The 18,622-nt window shown below is 49.9% G+C and overlaps 2 protein-coding genes across 15 annotated transcripts in view; one reads left to right on the top strand and one right to left on the bottom strand.

Moving 5' to 3' along the window:
- Nucleotides 1-7,723, bottom strand: part of KLHL22 (kelch like family member 22) — a 36,582-nt gene extending 28,859 nt beyond the window's left edge. Inside the window, exons 1-2 of one of the 5 annotated variants that reach the window (XM_023646678.2) lie at nt 7,347-7,723; nt 1,734-1,999 (exon numbers count right to left, since the gene is read on the bottom strand). In XM_023646678.2, coding sequence (XP_023502446.1) covers nt 1,734-1,960 — 227 coding nt within the window. In that variant the 5' untranslated portion in view covers nt 1,961-1,999; nt 7,347-7,723. Of the gene's footprint in view, nt 1-1,733; nt 2,000-2,159; nt 2,982-7,346 lie in introns of those variants that run through there. The other 4 variants (XM_070275230.1, XM_070275227.1, XM_001488187.6 and 1 more) reach the window with 4 other exon arrangements.
- A 3,223-nt stretch (nt 7,724-10,946) lies between these two features.
- Nucleotides 10,947-18,622, top strand: part of MED15 (mediator complex subunit 15) — a 71,719-nt gene continuing 64,043 nt past the window's right edge. For 5 of the 10 annotated variants that reach the window (XM_070275219.1, XM_070275221.1, XM_014742020.3 and 2 more), the window contains exon 1: nt 16,383-16,559. In XM_070275219.1, the coding sequence (XP_070131320.1) occupies nt 16,492-16,559 (68 nt within the window). In that variant the 5' untranslated portion in view covers nt 16,383-16,491. Of the gene's footprint in view, nt 13,167-14,168; nt 14,302-16,332; nt 16,560-18,622 lie in introns of those variants that run through there. The other 5 variants (XM_070275217.1, XM_070275218.1, XM_003365441.5 and 2 more) reach the window with 5 other exon arrangements.

The raw sequence follows: 18,622 nt of genomic DNA, 5'->3' as shown, positions 1-18,622 counted from the left end.
CCCCCACTCCCAATGGAAGGGGGTGTCAACATGCACAGTAACCACGCCTGAGAGGGGAACACCTCCCACGAGAGGTCCACCTGAGGGTGGCTGTGGAAAGGGCTAGGATTTGCTTCTGGAGGATGTGGAAAGCCACAGGTTTTCGATCACTTAGGGAAAGGCGGCATCTGTAAGTGGCCTTTAGGAAGAGTGCTGTGACACTGATGGTCAGGATGGCATGCGTGCAGAGAGGAGCTCTACCCTGAAGGGCTTCGAGGGTGCATCAAAGAGGTCCCACTTGTTCCAGAGCCCCCTGCTGGCCCCTTTCACATAGGCCCTAAGCTGGCTGTTCCTCTGCTAGGAGGGCCCTGAGTCCTCCCCGAGGTGGTTCTCAGCAACCCCATGCCACCCACCATCCTGGAAGTTATCCTGAAGCTTGGTAAAGGCCTTGGCGAGACCCTGCCCTGTGAACTGAAGGGATGCTGCCGTCCCTGGACATGGAGGCTCCAAGGCACCACTGGGTCACGCTCTCCATAAACTCCTCTGGAGAACAGGAGGCACTTAAATAAATACTTTTGCTCTATATTTCCTAAAATCAAAAAATGAGAACTACAACTGAGGCTTGACAAAAAAATTAAATAGACTCAGAACTGGAATGGAACAACTTGGGCTGCAATTCCCATACAGCCCCAGCTGATCGCTGCAGGTGGGGCCCACTCCCTCTGAGCCTCATCTTACCTGTGCGAAATGGGGGCAGTGGCACCCATTCCTCCAAATGTGCCAAGTGCTGGAATGCGGTCATGCAGGAAGCCATGAGAAATCCCAGAGGGACCAAAGAATCCACAGGGAGGGTCAGAGGCAGAGACCCAAGGGATGAGAAGGTGTGAGCCAGGAGGTGGATGGCCAGGGAAGGGGCACAAAAGGGGTGACTCCACACATCACAGCTGTGTGGATAATCACCTGGCCTCGGCTTCAGATTCACAGGGACCAAACATCCTGAGAAGTGCCCAGAGCTCATGTGGGCTTCCAGCTGGCATTACAAGAACACTGGGTGGGGGTGGGGCAAAAGACTAAGGCATAAAGTGTTATTATGTCTTAAAAAAAGATATGTGGGGGCCAGGCCCATGGCCAAGAGGCTAAAGTTTCACACACTCTGCTTTGGCGGCCCAGGTTTGCAGGTTCACATCCCAGGCACAGACCTACTCCACTCATCAGCCATGCTGTGGAGGCATCCCACATACAAAATACAGGAAGACTGCCAATGGATGTTAGCTCACAGCATATCTTCCTTTCTCACCAAAAAAAAAAAGATATGCATGCGTATAAAGAGAGAGACAACAAAGATGGCAAAATGCTAACAATTGGTATTAAGGTGTTCATAATACTATTCTTTAAACTTTTCCACAGATTTGAAATTTTTCAAAATGAAATGTTTTATACCAAGATATTGTACTTACAGCAAAAAATTCATTTTATAAAGCGCAGTATTACAAGCAAAGCCAAGTATATCACATTAAAAAGAAAAGAAAAAGGAGCATGCCCTAGAGATGGGATGGCTGAAAGAAAAACAAACCCTAAGACCCCTCTGTCTCTCTCGCTGTCGACCAAACTGCCGAATGAGCAGTGGGAGAAGCTCAAGGGGGAGACCTGGGAGGTTCCGGAGGGCTAACACATCTACCTAGTGGAGCCAAGATTTTTTTGGGTTATCTTACTTAGAACTGGTGTATGTAATTCACCTAAAGTAATCAACTCACCTGAAGTAATCGCAGGACGCAGCCAGCAGGATGCGATGGGCCTCGATGTGTCTCCCCTCCACCACCAGGACGACATCAAAGAGGATGCCGCTGTCTCGGAGAGCCAGCAGCCCCCGGAGTAAGGCCTGGGAGTGCTGTGCACTCCGGTAGGTGTTGTTGACGCAGTGTGGGTGTGAGGGCTGCACAGGCAACTTGCACAACTGAGTGAACTCCTGCTCTTCCGCCATTCTGACCACGACACCAGACCTCACCACCGCGGCTGTCAGCTGGCAAGACAGAGGGGACGGGAAATGAGCTGGGGAGGCGACACCACATCATGCACAACTGGGCAGCTCTGCCCACAGCGGCACCTGCTGTTCACAGCACTCCAGCTTCCCTGTGCTGTCTCTGTGATCTCAAACCCCTTAACTCCCTCTCCCCTCCTACCACTCGTCCAAACTTGGGGACTTCTCCCTGATGACCTGTGTCCCTTCATTGCCAAGAGTCTTCATCCCATTGTATCTCCTTCAGCGTCACTGTGAAACAGAAGGGTTCTGGAGACACATCAGCCTGGGTTGGAGCTCCCATCCCACCACGGACTCGCTGCAGGACCAACCTGAGTCTCAGGTTCCTCAACTGAAAAAAGGGAAACAAATGTCCCCAGCTCGTTGGGAAAATCTAGAATTAGTACACGATGAACATAAACATAAGAGCCCTCAAGGGCTCTTCCTCTCACCCACTGACAAAAAACAAAACTGGATTCCCCACACAGGAGTGGACGCACAGAAATGACAACAGGCCTGAGTGGTGGTCAGGAGACCCAGAGCTGTGCCCAGAACCTGCCTTCTTTTACTGAGATTCTTAGAGTCAAGCACAGTAACTCTGACTAGACCTGGTACAGATTTGAGATCATCTGCATCATGTTTTAAATTCAAAGTTACCTTCTAAAAATTGAGTCAGTATATTAAAAAAAAAAAAAAAAGATTTGAATAGGAACCTTAAAAACCCAATCAGTGAAACTAACCTACTGCAAACACTTCAACCGTGCCCTTTCAACCAGCCAGAAGCGACCATGGACAGCTGGCTGTTCTAAGTCAGGGGGTGGCCAGTCCTGAACCACATGGTGTGGCCAAGCTTCACACTCTCCAGGCCAGCCAGCTAGCAGGTGGGAGCCAGGGGGCCACCTGCCACACAGCTGTGAACACCTGCCTTCCCCACCTCTGGTTATTCCACTAGCCCCTTCCCAAATTTGTTTCTTCTCCAATTCCCTACTGTATCTTTAAAAGAGAGATGAAAAATAGCCCCAACTACAAATCTTGCCAAAAACAAGAGAACTCTCTCCTCACTACTGGGGCTCAGGAGCACTGCCCCCCATTGCCTCCTCATCCCCCAGGACCTGCTTCCTCTTGACCCTCCACTGCTTCCCGCCCACCACGCTCAACTCTCCTCTGTGCTGGCCCCCTCAGTTGGCCTCTGCCCACCCCCCCTCTTCTCCACCCTGGACTGGATTGTGCAGAAACGGCCAGAACCAAGGCGTATCCCCGTGCTGACCACCACTCTTGCCTGGAAACTCTGCCCTATGACAATGCCCCCTTTTCTGACATCTTCCCCTCACCAACACACCCTGTCCCAGCCCACCCCTCTTTCCCAAGAGCCCACCCCACATTCCCCCAGCTCAATGCCTAATACAGCTAACAGCCCTCCCAACTGGTCTAGTTCTGTTACTGGGTCTCAGTGATCTCTCTTCCTTTCTACCCCTGGGGTCCGATAGACTCTCTAGTTTGGATTCCTTCCTCTCCCATCTCAGACAGTCATCCCTTATTCCTTCACAGCTACCACTTCGGGTTAGAATGCAGCAGTGACATCCCAACTGGTTTCCTACCTCCTGCCCCAACCTCCCTGACTCCCCAAAATGCCCCAGAGTGTGCCACCTGACTTCTGGCGCCCTACTGCCTCCTGCTTGAGGCTCTTCCTCGTGATCTGGCTCAAAACGCTCCTTCCCCTGTAAGCTGTCACTAGCCCTTAGACCAAAAGGGACACCTATCATCCTCTGAACACCTTCAGACTCCCATCCAGGCCTTTCTGTCTCTTATAACCCTGTATTGGTCAAGGTCCAGCTCAATCACTTCTGTCACTGTGTCAAGAACATGACAGGAGTGCTTCACCACTGAAGCTGTCCTATCTACCCACCACAGGGAGGTTTGTCCCCTTGGGGGCTGGGGCTTTATCTCACTCACACCTCAACATTCCATGGCTGGTTGTGCCATTGGCCAACCACCCAACTCTGGGCACTTAGCTCATATCTCCAAGCCTTGGCTTCCTCCTCACCACCAGGACCATCATGGTCCTTCCATCACCACCCAGGTCCTTCCATCATGGAGTCAAGAGGGCCTCCTTCTCTGGGGAAGGCTTTGAGGACCAACTGCCCCAACAGACATGGAGGCCCCCGGTGGGCCCCCACCTGCTGTGAGCACAGCAGCCCCTCTGTCCTCTTGGGAAGGGATGGACAGCAACTACACCTACTGCGAGTACAGAGTACAATATAATGGGAAGACCGCTTCCTTGGGCAGACAAAGCACATTCATCAAGCACAATTTAAAGAGCTAAGCTAGGTGCTGAGGGGGATGTGAAGAGAAATGAACCAGTTCCCTTCTCTGAAGGAGCACAGCTCAGAGTGCAACACATTCAAGACCATACATCACAGCCTTGTTCTTAGAGCAAGCACTGGACACCAGAATGTCCATCCTCAGGGGAATGGGTGTAGCGACACAGTAATTAGAAGAACACTAGACAACGGGTGAAATGAGCAAACTAGAACTCAAGCTACAGTCCCCAACGTGGAGAAATCTCAAAGCCATGCAGAGAAAGAACGGCACATTGCAGAATACGTATAGCTGTCCCTCAGCATCCGCAGCATACTGGTTCCAGGACTCCCTGCGGATACCAAAATCTAGGGATGCTCAAGTCCTTTATATAAAATACACAGGGGCCGGCCCGGTGGCGCAGCGGTTAGGTGCGCACGTTCTGCTTCTCAGCGGCCCAGGGTTTGCCAGTTCGGATCCCGGGTGCAGACAAGGCATCGCTTGGTATGCCATGCTGTGGTAGGCGTCCCACATATAAAGTAGAGGAAGATGGGCACAGATGTTAGCTCAGGGCCAGGCATCCTCAGCAAAAAAGAGGAGGACTGGCAGTAGTTAGCTCAGGGCTAATCTTCCTTGGGAAAAAAAGAAAGAAAACATAAAATACATAGTATTTGCATATAACCTATGCACACCCTCTCGTACACTTTACATCGCCTCTAGATTACTTATAATATCTAACACAATACAAATGCTATGTAAATAGCTGTTATGCTGTATTGCTTAGGGAATAATGTCAAGGAACATGTCTGTATATTTTCCGTACAGACGCAACCACCACAGGTCTTTCGACCTGAGGTTGGCTGAATCCGCGCATGCAGAACCCAAAGATACCGAAGGCCAACTGTATGGTATAATTTTGTTTACAAAAAGCTTGAAAATACACAATACTGTCCAACATTGCTTATAAACAGGTGTTATGTATAAAACAGTACAGACACGTTATAGGAATTCAGGGTCATGATTATCTCCAGGAAGGAAAAATGGAAAGTTTTATTTCTTTAACAAAAAAAAGAATCAAGTAAGACAAAACATTAGGATCTGATAAGAGAGGTGGTGTGTTATTCTCTGTGCTTTTCTGTTAAGGTGAAATATTTAATAAGATTCTCCAACTTATTTTTGAATACGTAACATACTCACGTGATTCAAATTCAAAAGGCACGGAAAGGTGTATTATGAAACTGAAGTTTCGCTCCCACCTACACCCCAACCAGATCCTCCCCCAGAGGAAACTACTAGTATTCTACTTTGCCACACATCCTTCCAGGTGGCAGCTATGGATTCACAGGCAAACCTGTAAATCTACAACAGTTCCCCTCTTTTATTAGCTTTTGCATATGGTAACTTCATATCCCTCCCACAGTAGATTCTATGGAAACTGTATTTTATTTAACCAATCCTTTTCAGAGAGACATCTGGATTTCCTACAATTGTTTGCTACTGCAAACAGTTTTGCACTGAAAATCATTTAGATGTGCCATATATGCAGCATTTATCTGAGGAAAATTTCCTAGATACAGAACTGTCAGATCATTTTAATTTGAATGTACCCTTATCATTTTAACAGATACTCCCAAATTGCCCTCCATAGAGATTTTATCAATTTATTCTCCCACCAACAAAGTATGAGAACCTGATTCCAACCACTCTAGCTCACCAATAGTGTTTCTTTTTAATCTTTGCTGACTTAGATGGAAAGCATTTCACAGTGTAACTACATTTCAGTAATTGACAAAATTTCAAAAGATTAAGTCAGACACAGCACATCCTTCGTGATTCCTTTCCCATGCCTGTTCTGAAATAAAAAATGTTCTTAGGAGCTCACTCAGTGGCACCTTCACCCTCCTATTCATTTTACAGGGGCTACTCTATCATGAAGTCCTTCCCTAGATTTAATTCGCCACGGCCCCATAACATTCTCGATTCTAGTCATCACAAGCAAGGCCCCTCCAGCCTGTACTGTTCAAAGCTTTAGAGGGGAGCAGGAAGGAAGTTCTATCTCAAGTAGGTACAAGCTGAAGGACATAAAATCAATTTTTATGAACTCATGGATGACAGAGTCAAAACCATTTCTGAAAAATTTTCAACTCAACCCCATTTACTGAGTAAGCACCCTCAGTCCTCTCTAGGGCTCCCAAACAGTGTCCACCCTCAAGAACCCCAATCCTGGGCAGCATGAAGCAAGGTTTGCAACAAAGGAAAAGGGGGCAGCTCGCGAAGAGGAGAGGAGGGACTGGGTCCTAACTTCCAGAGTGGGAGCCTTGCGGTGCGCGCCCACGCCGCCGCGCTCTGGAAGGAGTCTCCCAAAAAGCAGAGCTGGAACGGCTCGGCGGGGCGCGCCTGCGGCCCCGGCCCGGCCCCACGGGCCCCGCGCACGAGGCGCCGGGAGGAGCGGGCTTCGAGGCGGTAGCAGCCCCGCGACCCCCGCCCGCCCAGGACTGGAAACAGAAGGGCGGCAACCGCTTCGGGACGCAGCGATCGCGCCCTGACGACGCGATGTCACGCTTCTCTCTGGAAACCCCGCGAACGGGCGCCGCCGGCTCCATCTGCGGCAGCCCCAGGCCCCCGGCCCCCGGCCTCCGCTGGGCGCGCGGCTGAGGAAACTGAGGCTCGCAGGCCACGGGCCAAGGTCACGCCAGGTGGCGGCAGCCCCGCCCCGCCCGCCTGTTGCAGGACCGCCCGCGCAGCGCCGATGGTCGCGGCAGGGAGGCCGCGCTCGGACACTCGGCGGGCGACAGGGCCGGCCCGGGGGCCGCGAGGCCAGCGCGGCCCTCAGCGGCGCGGAGGCCCCGGACCGCGGCGAGCGCCAGCTCCCAGCCTGGCCGCGCCCGGGGGTCCCGCCCGCCGCGTCCCCGCCACGTCAGGCCGCGGGCTCGCCTCAGGCCCGCGCCCGCGCCCCTCGCGCGGCTCGCCGGGGCCCAGCGGCCGCCCCCGCCCGCCGCTCGCGCCCGGCGGCCCGGCCCGCCAGCCCGCCGGCCCGCACCTCCCGGCTCACCTGGAGCCGCCGCAGGCCGAGGCCGCACTCGCGGGAGGCGGGGGGCGGCGCCTCGGCGCGTCACGTGGCCGTGCCGCGCAGGCGCCCGGGGGGCGCGAACCGAGGCCAGGGGGCCCAAGCGGGGGCCCGGGCTTGGCCCGGCCAGGCCGGGGAGGAGGGGTTTGCCCGCCGCAGCCCTCCGCTGGGGGCGGACCGCCTTGGCTCGGCGGAGAGGGGCCTTTGCTGCCCCGGCGGCCTTGCGTTTCTGCAGCTGGCGCAGCTCCTGGCACCTGGCGGGCTGGACGAATGAATGAGTGACTAAATGAAGGATGCCTTTTGGCGAGGGTCGTGCCTGTAAATCCCTTTCCCTCTTCCTTCCCTCAGTCCCTCCCCGAGTCCCTCGTTCCCTCACTCCTTCGTTCTCTCCCTCGCGACACGTTCCCTCCATCCCTCCCTCCCTCTCTGCCTCCCTCCCTCATTCCTTCTCACTTCCTCGTTGCCTCGCTCCCTCATTCTCCCCCTCCCTTCCCACTCATTCCCTCCATCCCTCCCGTCTCTCTCCCTCCCTCATTCCCTACTTCACTCACTCTCTCTCTCACTCCCACATTCATTCCCTCTCTACTTCCCTCCCTCCCTCCCCTCCTCCTTTCCTCTCTCACTCATTCATTCCCTCCCGCTTGATCCCTCCTCTCACGCAGTCATTCTTTCCTTCATTCACTCTCTCCCTCATTCCCTCCTTCATTTACTCATTTTCTCCCTCCCTCGTGGTCCCTCCCATAAGTTGACTGTGCTTCTGCTAATCACCTGCCCTCTGCTGGATGTTGGAGAGAGGAGGTAAACACAGCCAGTGTGAACAGGTGTTTTCCTGTTTACTGGGAGATTCTGGAGTAAATTCAATTTCTAGCCCCACGGCCTGGTCCCAGCAGTCCGCCAGGAGGCTCTTGGCATGTTTTTTCTCTGCCTCACTCCGAGGGGATCCCATCCTCCGAGGCTCATCTCTAATGGCTGTGTCCAGAGGTTAGAACCTGCAGAGCCTGGTGGGGTCAGGGTTTTGAGATGGGCTATGGAGGATGGGGACAGCTGTGGGAGAGGATGTGGCTAGGGATGGCTCGTGGTTAAAAAGAAAGGTGGAGGAGAATGTAAGAGAAGCACTGTGCTGGCTGAGCCCAGAGAGCTACTACCCAAGGGTGCAGACAAGGGCCAGGAGGGTAGGACCAGCCTCCGGGAGCAGAGGTTCCCAATGGGAGTCAGCTTCTGGGAAGGCTTTTTGGAGGAGGTGACCCCCAGCTGTGTAACAGATGAGGACTTTTGGGGAACAGGAAAAACATTCCAGGAAGCAGACAGTGTCAGCAAAGGCATGGAGGTGAGATCCAGTGAAGTGAGTGGTCAGGAGGCTACCAGGATTTTCTGAGCCTGAAGGGAAAGTTGGAGACCAGACTCTGCCCATTAGAAGTGGATAGGGTCCTGAGGGCAGCCTTCAGCCGGGATGGGCAGATGCCGACTTGTATTGCAGAGGCTGGACTGGGCAGTGGGAGGATGGTGAGCAAGGGGACAGCAGTGAGGCTGTGGCCTCAGTGGGGCAGAGAGTGAGGACAGAGCGTGGTGCTGGCTGGAAGCCTGGGAAGAAGGCAGATTCCACAGTAAGGGTGAGTCATGGGTGAGCCGAAGAGATGGCGGGGAACAGTGGGTCACAAGGAGGCTGAGCAGGTTTGGGGGAAAACAAGTCCCACCTTTTGAGGAGGCTGCAGGTGTCCAGCTGAGGGCCTTTCTAGGGGAGTCAGGCTGGAGGTGAGGTCATGAGCATATCGTGCACTTCAGCTGGAGGTGATGCACTGAACCGGAACAAGTATGGGGAATAGGAGAGTGGGCTGAGGGCAGACACAAGGTACATTGGTGTTCCAGGGGGCACCCGGAGAGCAGGAACCCACAGAGGGGACAGGGGAGGAGTAATCTCAAAGGCCCACCAGCGCTGGGTGTGAGGGTGGCCCCAGAGGGGGGAGGAAGCAAATCCCCTGGATCTGCAGCAGGGAGGCCTTTGGTATGTCACAGTGATGCGGGGTCGCTGAGCCGAGGAGTCGAAAGAAAGATTTATTAGACTCTTAAGATCTGGCAGTAGTGCTCTTTTATTTAGAGAATAGAATAGCATGGGGACAGGACCCATGGGCAGTCAGAGCTGCTGCTGCCCCCGCTGGCGTGGGGACAGGACCCACGGGCAGGCAGAGCCGCTGCTGCTGCCCCGAGTTGAGGGTTAGGGCTAATTTTATAAGGCATGGGTATGTGAGTCATCTCTTTACAAGACAAAGGAAAGAAGATGAAAAAAAGTTAAAATGGTATCAGTGCAGGTGGGGTCTGGTCATTGGGTGATCCCATGACTTTTAGACAAGAATCAAATCGGATTAAGTAAAGGTTAGAAAGGTTAGAAGCCACCACCCTAAATCAGTTACATGAGATTGCCAGACAGCAACCAACTTAAGTTCTTGCCTTCCCCATTAAGAGTTTCTAGGGACAAGGTCATCTCCCTTCTTCTTCCTGGTACAGAGAGGGAGGCACCTGTTACAGATAGAGATTTATCTTGCAAATGTAAATGTGTCCCAACAAGGGCAAGTTCCATTCCCCAGAGCCTCCCTCCGTGTCCCAGTTTATTGAAAGCAATCAGCCCAAAACAATCCCTATGCCAAAGAGACATATCCTGGGGTGGCCAATTTCAGGTCCCTACAAGGTCATCCCCCCTTCCTTCACAAATGCAAATGTCTCTCAAAAGGGCAAGCAAAATTCCAGTCCTCGGAGCCTGCTTCTCATCTGCAGTTTTAAAAATAACCAGCCTAAAATTCCTCATCGATAGGTGCCAAGTAAACATAACTGAGAGAACTGGAGTAGAGAGAAATGACAAGCAGAGACACTGGTTAAAGGACTGGTGTAGATGATGGGAGACTTGCAAAGCTTCAACCCAATGGAAGATATCTCAAAGGAAGAGACAAACACACTAGTTTGCAAACAATATGACCACAGCCATCCTAAACAACAGCAATTGAGGAAACTTTTGCAACAAAATTGACAGCAAGTGGTAAACAGTCTTAGTGTATAAAAAATTCATACAAAACAATAAGAAAAGATATTGAAATCCCAATAGTTAAATGGAAATAGATGTAAATAGATAACACTCGAAAGAGGAGGGAAAAATCTTAAAACCTTAGTTATCAAAATCAGTGAAAGTAAAAGAAATGCAAATGAGAAAATGTATCAGTGAATATATTTGCAACATATATAACAGACAAAACATTATTATCTAGAATATATAAGGAACTTCTAGAAGTCAATAACTAGAAAGACAGCCAGCCAGAAAAATGGTAAAGGATATTTACAGGAAACTCACAGAAGAGGAAGTCCGGTGGAATAAACAAAGGAAGTAGTGTTCACTCCCATTAATAATCAGGAAATGCAAATGATACACCACATTTTCACATAATGTTAAAGCAAAAATTAGTCTGACACTTATTAAAACAGTAAGGAAGACCATGCAGGAAGACTATGGGAATAGGGGAGAGAGATCAGATAGGACTCAACTCTGAATACAGCAAAGACAGCTGGGGATCTATGACCACACAGTAGAGGAAGGCGTCAGTGGATGGAAAACTACTAAAATGAGACATCAAGGGGAGGGGGATTCCTGCTAAACTGGCCTAACAGGATTATAAAAGGTGGAGGATGCAGAACTTGATCAGATATCAAGGGAGAAAGGATTCTGCCTAAACTGACTTAGCAGAATTCTTTGCTAAGAGTGGGCTAAGCAAGTCAGAGACAGGACAGGGGCCAAGGTCAAGGCCTGGTCGAGAAGAGGTCTCAGAAGATCTGACTAAAGTTTGGTCAAGGAGAGAGTCTTTGTCAACATCAAGTTGGCAAAATATAAAGTAGGATGATATTAAGCGTTTTTGGTTGGTGAGGCTGGGAGCATACATACATTGCTGATGGAAATGTAAATTGAAAAGGTCAATTTGGAGTGTATAGTGGCTTTAAAATATGTCAGCAAATTCTTTGACTCTCCTCACTTCAAAAGCTCAAGTCCAGTCTCCCTTCCCCCAAATGTGGGCTGGACTTGGTGATCTGGCTCTCTAAGGAACAGAATGAGGCACAAGTAAAATCATATTATTTTCAAGGTCAGGTCGTCAAAGGCATTACAGCTTCTGTCTCGCTCAGTCTGCAGGAAGTGAGCTGCCATGTCATAAAGACACTCTTGCATCCCTGAGCAGACGCCTCCGTGGAACTGAGACTTCCCTGTGTCAAAACCAGCACCAACTTGCCAGCCATGACGGAGCTGTCTTGGAAGCAGATGCTCCAGCCCCAGCCAGACTTTCTTTCTTTTTTTTTTTTTTTTTAAAGATTTTATTTTTTCCTTTTTCTCCCCAAAGCCCCCCAGTACATAGTTGTGTACTCTTCGTTGTGGGTTCTTCCAGCTGTGGCATGCGGGACGCCGCCTCAGCATGGTCCGATGAGCAGTGCCATGTCCGCGCCCAGGATTCGAACCAACGAAACACTGGGCCGCCTGCAGCGGAGCGCGCGAACTTAACCACTCGGCCACGGGGCCAGCCCCAAGCCAGACTTTCAAATGACTGTGGTCCTTTGAAGTCTGACATCTGCCTGGAACCTCAAGAGAGAAGGAGCCAGAACTTAGCTCCGCCTCTCCCGAAACTGTGAAAGATAATAAATGTTTATTATTGTTGTTTTCAGCTGCTTGGCTGGGGTGTAATTTGTTATGCAGCAGCATTATATAACTAATACAGAGAACAATTGGCTGTAGCTATTAACATTTAAAATGTAAAGTGCCCCTCTGCAAACCAATAATTCTACTTCTGAGGATCTATATTGGAGACATACCCCCAGATGGAAGCAAGACAGCATAGCAGAGGATGTTTATTGCAGCATATTTCAATTGTGAAAAAGTAGAACCACAGCGAATGTCCATAAATGAAGATTGGTGCACTGCTACTGTGGAATGACCTACAGCAGGTGACCTAGGGGCTGTGATGTAGCAATAATTCTTATTAAGTGACAAGGACAAGTTGTGGAAAGATACATATCATACCATTTATGCAAAAAACAACCAGAGCTTTGAGGACTGAAGCTATCTGCAGCCTTCAGCTCACTGTCTCCATCAAGATAACTTCTTGTTACGCCATGCTGTGTGAACAGGACTTTATTCCAGGAGGATGAAGTTGCAAATAACTGTATTGTTTCATTCAGGAACTTCCTGAGCATCCATTTATCTGAAAAACAGGCTACTCAACTAGCCACTATCGGAGGGAATAGTCCCACCTCTGAGCAACAGATGGCTCAATTAGGCGTCTTCAAGGCCTGTTTACTCTTCAGGGCCGCTTCCAAACCCTCAGCTAGCTGTGTCCATCACTCCTGAACTATTATATCAGAAGCTCTGCCCAATTCTATTCTATTGAAAGACCCATCCTGAAAATCTTATAAATATAAACATCCTGCCTTTGACCTCCTCCTCCTGCACAATTCCATTCTCACGCATACAGAATAAACAATAATTTCTTAACCTCACCGAAGAGTCAAGTGAGTATGTTTCCCAATTATCCTCTACAAGTTCTTCTTCGTTGCTTTTTGAAGTTTATTTGAATCAAGATCCAAACGAGGACCTTGCCTTGCAGACAGTCGGGATGCCTCTCCAGTCTCTGTTCATCTTTGGGTTCCCTCTCCATTTTGTATTTTTCTTCTTGTTGAAGAAACTGCGTTCTTTGTCCTGTAGCCTTACCCAAGCTGAATTTTGCCGTTTATAAAGTGACAACTGCTGGTGGGTATGTAAAGTGCTACCTTCTTGGAAAAAAGGTAAAAAACTGTAAAAATTATGTGATATACACTTAGGGGAAATCTTGTGCTTCAAGAGAAAACTATGCATTGTTTAGAATACATCCTTCTGGGCTATCAGATTCTAGTCTTTCCTTGCCCTTAAGCTAGTTTGCAACTCTGTACATTGTGGATAATAGCAATGCAAAGTAATTCCTGTCTAGAGACATGCAAACTCTGGCAGGTGGAGATTTCCCTCCCCCACTGTGGGAGAGGCTAGTTTTGTCTTCATTTGCATATTCATTCAATATTCCCAAATACTAAAAAATTGGTAAGATGTACCAACTTTCTCATTAATGAGTTAATATCTGTATGAAAATTATTTTACCTATTTTTGAAAATTATCCTTTAATATATATAATGTATGAAATTATATAGAACTTAAGAGCCTTCAATGTATGTCGCTGGGACCCAGGACCCATTTCTAGTGCCTGAGCTGAGGAAATCTTCTGAAACACTAACAGAGATCTGTGCACAAAGATGTTTGTCATGACTTATCTATAACAGAGAAAAAATGTCAATGACCTAAATGTCCAAGAACAGGGGAATGAATGAGTAATACATGATAGATTTCATAGATTGGCATATTATATTGCTATTAAAATTATGTTTTACACCTGTTACAGTTGGTTGTATAAAGATCTGCCCATGATGTAGTTCTATAATCTAAATTATAATCAACATTCTGGTTAATAAAGAGTTGTTAATACTTGGGAAAATGCTTATGCTGTAACATTAGGCTTACAGCACAGGATCCAAATAGCATCTACACCATGACTTGTTATGTTTTTCAAACTAAGAGAAAGAGAGAGAGAAGGAAAACTTACCAAAATATGAACAACAGCTGCCTCTGAATGATGGGATTCGTAAAGTTCAATCCTTTCTAAAGTTTCTATCATGGTTTTTTTTGTTTTTTGGCAGGGAAAGGTTCGCCCTGAGCTAACATCTGTTGCCAATCTTCCTCTTTTTTTTTCTTCCCCAAAGCCCCGGTGCATGGTTGTATATCCTAGTTGTAAGTCCTTCCAGTTCTACTATGTGAGCTGCCACCACAGCATGACAATTGACAGATGGCTGGTGTGGTTCCACAACTGGGAAGGGAACCTGGGCTGCTGAAGAGGTGAGTGCCGAACTTTAACCACTAGGCCATCGGGTCTGGCTCCCATGGATTGTTTTTAGAAGCAATAACTGCCCTCCACCTCCACACATATAAGTGATTGCAGGCTCCAAGCCAAACACAGTATAGGGGTTACGTCTGGCAGGTGCTAGGATGGAAGGAGGGTCAGGTCAGCACCTTCTATGGACTGAGCACCAAAACAAGAAGGGGGATTAGAGGGGTCCCCACACGAGGCTAGAGAGAGCCACAGACTCAAAGAGCATGTGCAAGGCTCTCTAGGGGAAAGGTTCGTCTGCCTGGGAAGCTTCCAGCTCCCACCTCCTGTGAGGCCCAGGATAGTATCCACAAAATGTGTGACCAGTGACAGGGTCTACGCATGGCACAGTAGCCTGCAGGAACCAGCAGTGTTACCAATTTATTTGCAGCAAATAAGGAGACCATGGGGAATTATTTTCAAAGCTGTGGCTCCTTGACCAAGAGAAAGCAGGGGTCTTTTATTTCAGATGGGGAATGAATATTCAAAAGGGAGAGGTGGGTATTTGCTCATGCAGATACAGTTTGAAAGCGTGCTTCCACATACATCACGTTATGGTAGTAAGGCCTAAGCTCCACCTGGGTGGAGATTTTAACATTAAAATGAAGCAAAGGTAATAATCTCTTGGACACTTCCCAGCCTGTCTGCACAGGTATCACTCTTGTGGTGGTGTTTGGATAGGCTTTCAGGGTGGTTGGTGATTGCATCTCTTAACATGACTAAAAAACAATTTGGAGAAACAGTTAAGTGTTTCCAAAACCTCCTTTGAGTTACTCAGGGCAGTTAGTTGGTGACAGCAGGATGGAGACTTAATCACCTTCAAGTGGTGTGGGATACAGGTCAGGCCTCTGCATGACTTCAGCTTCCTCCGTTATTTCCTCCTCAGTGTCTAATCTACCCACTTTTAGACTGGGGACTCCAGGAAGGTCTGCAGGTGTTGAGAGAGTGCGGGTGTCAAGAGACCAATGTTTTCCACAAATCAATGAATGGAATCTGCAGGGGCAAAGATCTAAATAACAAAAGGCCACATACAATATAGGATACACTGCAGTCACACCTTTCCAGTGATTCACAGAGAAATCTTTAGATGTCAACTTAAAAATGTGCAAGAGTGGTGATGGTTGCACAACCCTATAAATATGTGAATATACTAAAAAACACTGGATTGTACACTTTAAAAGGGTGAATAACAAGGTATGTGAATTATATGTCAATTTTTTTAAATGTGCAAGAGAGATACAGCTAGGGTGGTGAACTATTCCAGTTGGCCTGGGACTGAGGGAGTTGCCAAGATACAGGACTTTCAGAACTAAAACTGGGAGAGTTCTGGGCAAATCAGGACAAGTTGGTCTCCCTAGGTACAGAGTTTTAAGTCTGTGTGCCATCTGGCCTCCAGCGAGGATCTGGACTGTGTTCTCCAAGAACAGGACATGGCTGTTGGGCCAAACAGGAAAGCCCAAGTCTAAAAATTATTAATGTGGTTTAGGTTCCTCACATCTCCAAACCCTACAAAACACATCTATTGGTGGGATATGAGATTCCAAAAATTTGACAGAGAGAAGAAGAGATGAAAGTCTATCTGGTCTTCGGATGTGGCGCTGGAAGGCAGTCCCAGGAAAGCAGAGCCTGGATCATGGTGGCACAGTATCTGGCACACAGGTGCTGATAACTATTTGATAAATAACAATCTCTCCATAGTATCCGCTGTAGATACCCGGCAGCTTGGCGCAGCATCCCCAAGGGATGCAGATCTTATGGACTTTGTGAGGCCAGCACACAGTAGGGTCACAGGAAATGCTGGCGGCCAGGCGCCGGCCTGCTGCCGGCAGCACCGGGAGGACTACGCAGCCACCGCTCCCCCGCGCCCGCTCTCGTCAGCCCGGGGCATCTGGGCTCCCCGCCGCTCGCGACAGCTGCCTGGGAGAGGGGAGCGTTGCTTGGGGAACACTGGGGACGCCGAGAAATCCCCGCGTGCAGCTCGGGAACTCCCTTTCCCACAGGGCCGCGCGCGCCACTCCATTTCCCACAATTCCCGCTCCGCTTCCGGCGCGGCCGAGGCGCCGCTGACGGCTTCCGGGTTTGGGCCTGGCGGTGCAGTTGAGGCGGAGGCGGTGGCGGCGGCCGAGCGGGACTCTGGCGGTGGGAGTCGGGGAACCGGTATGGACGTTACGGGGCAGGAGACCGACTGGCGGAGCGCCGCCTTCCGGCAGAAGTTGGTCAGTCAAATGTGAGTAGGGGCCGGGGCGGCGTGCCGGATCCGCGGACCTTCTCCCCTCAGCCCTCCCTCGCGCGGCGGGCGAGGCCCAGGCCCGCCCCGTGGGAGACCTAGGGCGCCGGACTCGTGGGGGTTCGAGGGCCCCGGGGACCCGCGGAGTCCCAGGGCGAGGCCCTCCCCTGGCTGTCCCCTCCGTTCTCGGCCGACGCGGACAGCTTGTTAGCTTTCCTGGGGCCGAGCTCTGCAAACCAAGGGCCCTGGCTTATGAGTCATCGTCCTGAGCTCTCCCATTCGTCATTGTGTGCTTTGGATGCAGACTTTCCCCTGCTTTGAATCACACTGAATACGAAAAAGGAAAGGGGCAGTCCATAGTAGCTTTAGCAGGGCTGGGTGCTTTGTGATTCCTCTTCGGAAAAGCGCATCAGGGTGAGAGAGAGATCGGAGGAAGATGAGGTTGAGAGGCTAGGTGGTTGGGCAGTGGGGACGGAGAATCTACGGGTGACAGCCCCCTCCCCCTCAACGGAGTGTGGACTCCGCGAAGGGTGGCAGGAAGAGGCTGTCAGGAAGCGACTGTCGGTTGGGAGGAGGGAGTGGAGAGCTGGGGTTAGTGCCTCCTCTCCACTGTCTCAGCGGTTGAACCCCTCAGTGCAGGGGTTGCTGGTGCGCCCTAGGCTTTTCACCTAGCGGAACTCCAGCTCCTCACCGCCGACTGCTTGTTTCATTTAGCAGCTTTTTACTGAGCTTGCTGGCGTGTTGTGCTAGCTACAGATTTGCCTGAGACAGCCCCTGCCCTCAGGGAACACGCTACCTTAAAGGAACAGCTGTAGTGCATTCTTTCTCCTAGGAAGAATTGACAGTTTGCTTGAACAGGCCAGGGGCAGCCTTGTAGAGTGGGTGACAAATAAATTCAGTCCTAAAAAGACAAGTAGGAGTGTGAAAGGGCCATCATTTCAACTGAGGAGTGGGGAAGTGTGAGCGTTCACTGCATAGCACGGATATCGCTGTAGGCTGAGATTTCTGGCGTTTGAGGAGTAAGGAGGTTCAGGAGATGATAAAAGGAAGGTGAGCAGGTGCTGATGCATTAGTGGTGGGAACGCTTTTGAGCCTGTATTTATTGTGTGGCCTGCTTTGAGATAGTGAAATGCCAGAGTTTGGAAGATCCCCCGAGTCCCTGGAGATTAATCAAGAACAGAGAAGAGAGGCCAGTTAGGCCATTATAAGTTTTGAGCACTTGGGGTCTGGGATCTGTCATTTTTCATCCCTGTGTTCCCACTGCTAGATCACTGCCTGTCACATTGCTCCATAAAATGGTTGTGGAATGACTCAGTCAGGCAAGAGATTATAAAGGCCTACAGTAGACAGTGTTAGAAACTGAAAAAGGAAGATGATTCCAGAGAAAGGGAAGAGCGGAGCATAGACAGTCTTTGATGACTGACTGGATGGAGGGGGTGGGTGCAGCAGTGTGAAAAGGAAGGAGGGGCGGAAAGCCAGGAAACCTCTTAGTACAGTGGAAGGAGTGGGGACTGTGGAGTGAGTGGCTCTGGGCACTGCTGTGGAAGCCTGGGGACAGTTGTGTGGATGTTGCAGAATCAGTGAACATTGTTTTTTGGATGTACTGGAGTTGTCTATGGATGAAAACTTGAGAGATGGCCCACTTCAGGGCTCTTGCAAGAAAAGCCCCCGGGGCAAAGATTCCTCTTTGGAGGAGCCCGGAATTTAAGAGCAGGAAGAATGAGTTCCCATCAAAGGAAATGGGGAGGGTGAGGGAGTGTCGGAGCGCCGGGAGGCTAATCGAAGAGTCTCTGGGTGTGAAGTCTGACTGGATACTTAATAATTCAGCTTCCTTCTGCTTCCAGGGAAACTGGGTTCATTCTTTTTTTGTCAGATTGCTCCTTGGGTATGAGTTTTCTATTGCTGCCATAACAAATTACCACAAATGTAGCATTTTAAAACAACACAAATTTATTATCTGACGTTTCTGTAGATTAGATGTCTAGGTGGCTCAGCTGAGTCTCCTGCTTAGGGTCTTACAAGGCTGAAATCAGGATGTTGTCGGGGGTGCATTTCTTCCTGGA

The sequence above is a fragment of the Equus caballus genome, chromosome 8, assembly GCF_041296265.1.
Source record: "Equus caballus isolate H_3958 breed thoroughbred chromosome 8, TB-T2T, whole genome shotgun sequence".
NCBI classification, from domain to species: domain Eukaryota; kingdom Metazoa; phylum Chordata; class Mammalia; order Perissodactyla; family Equidae; genus Equus; species Equus caballus.
This window is presented reverse-complemented; position numbering and strand designations above follow the sequence as displayed.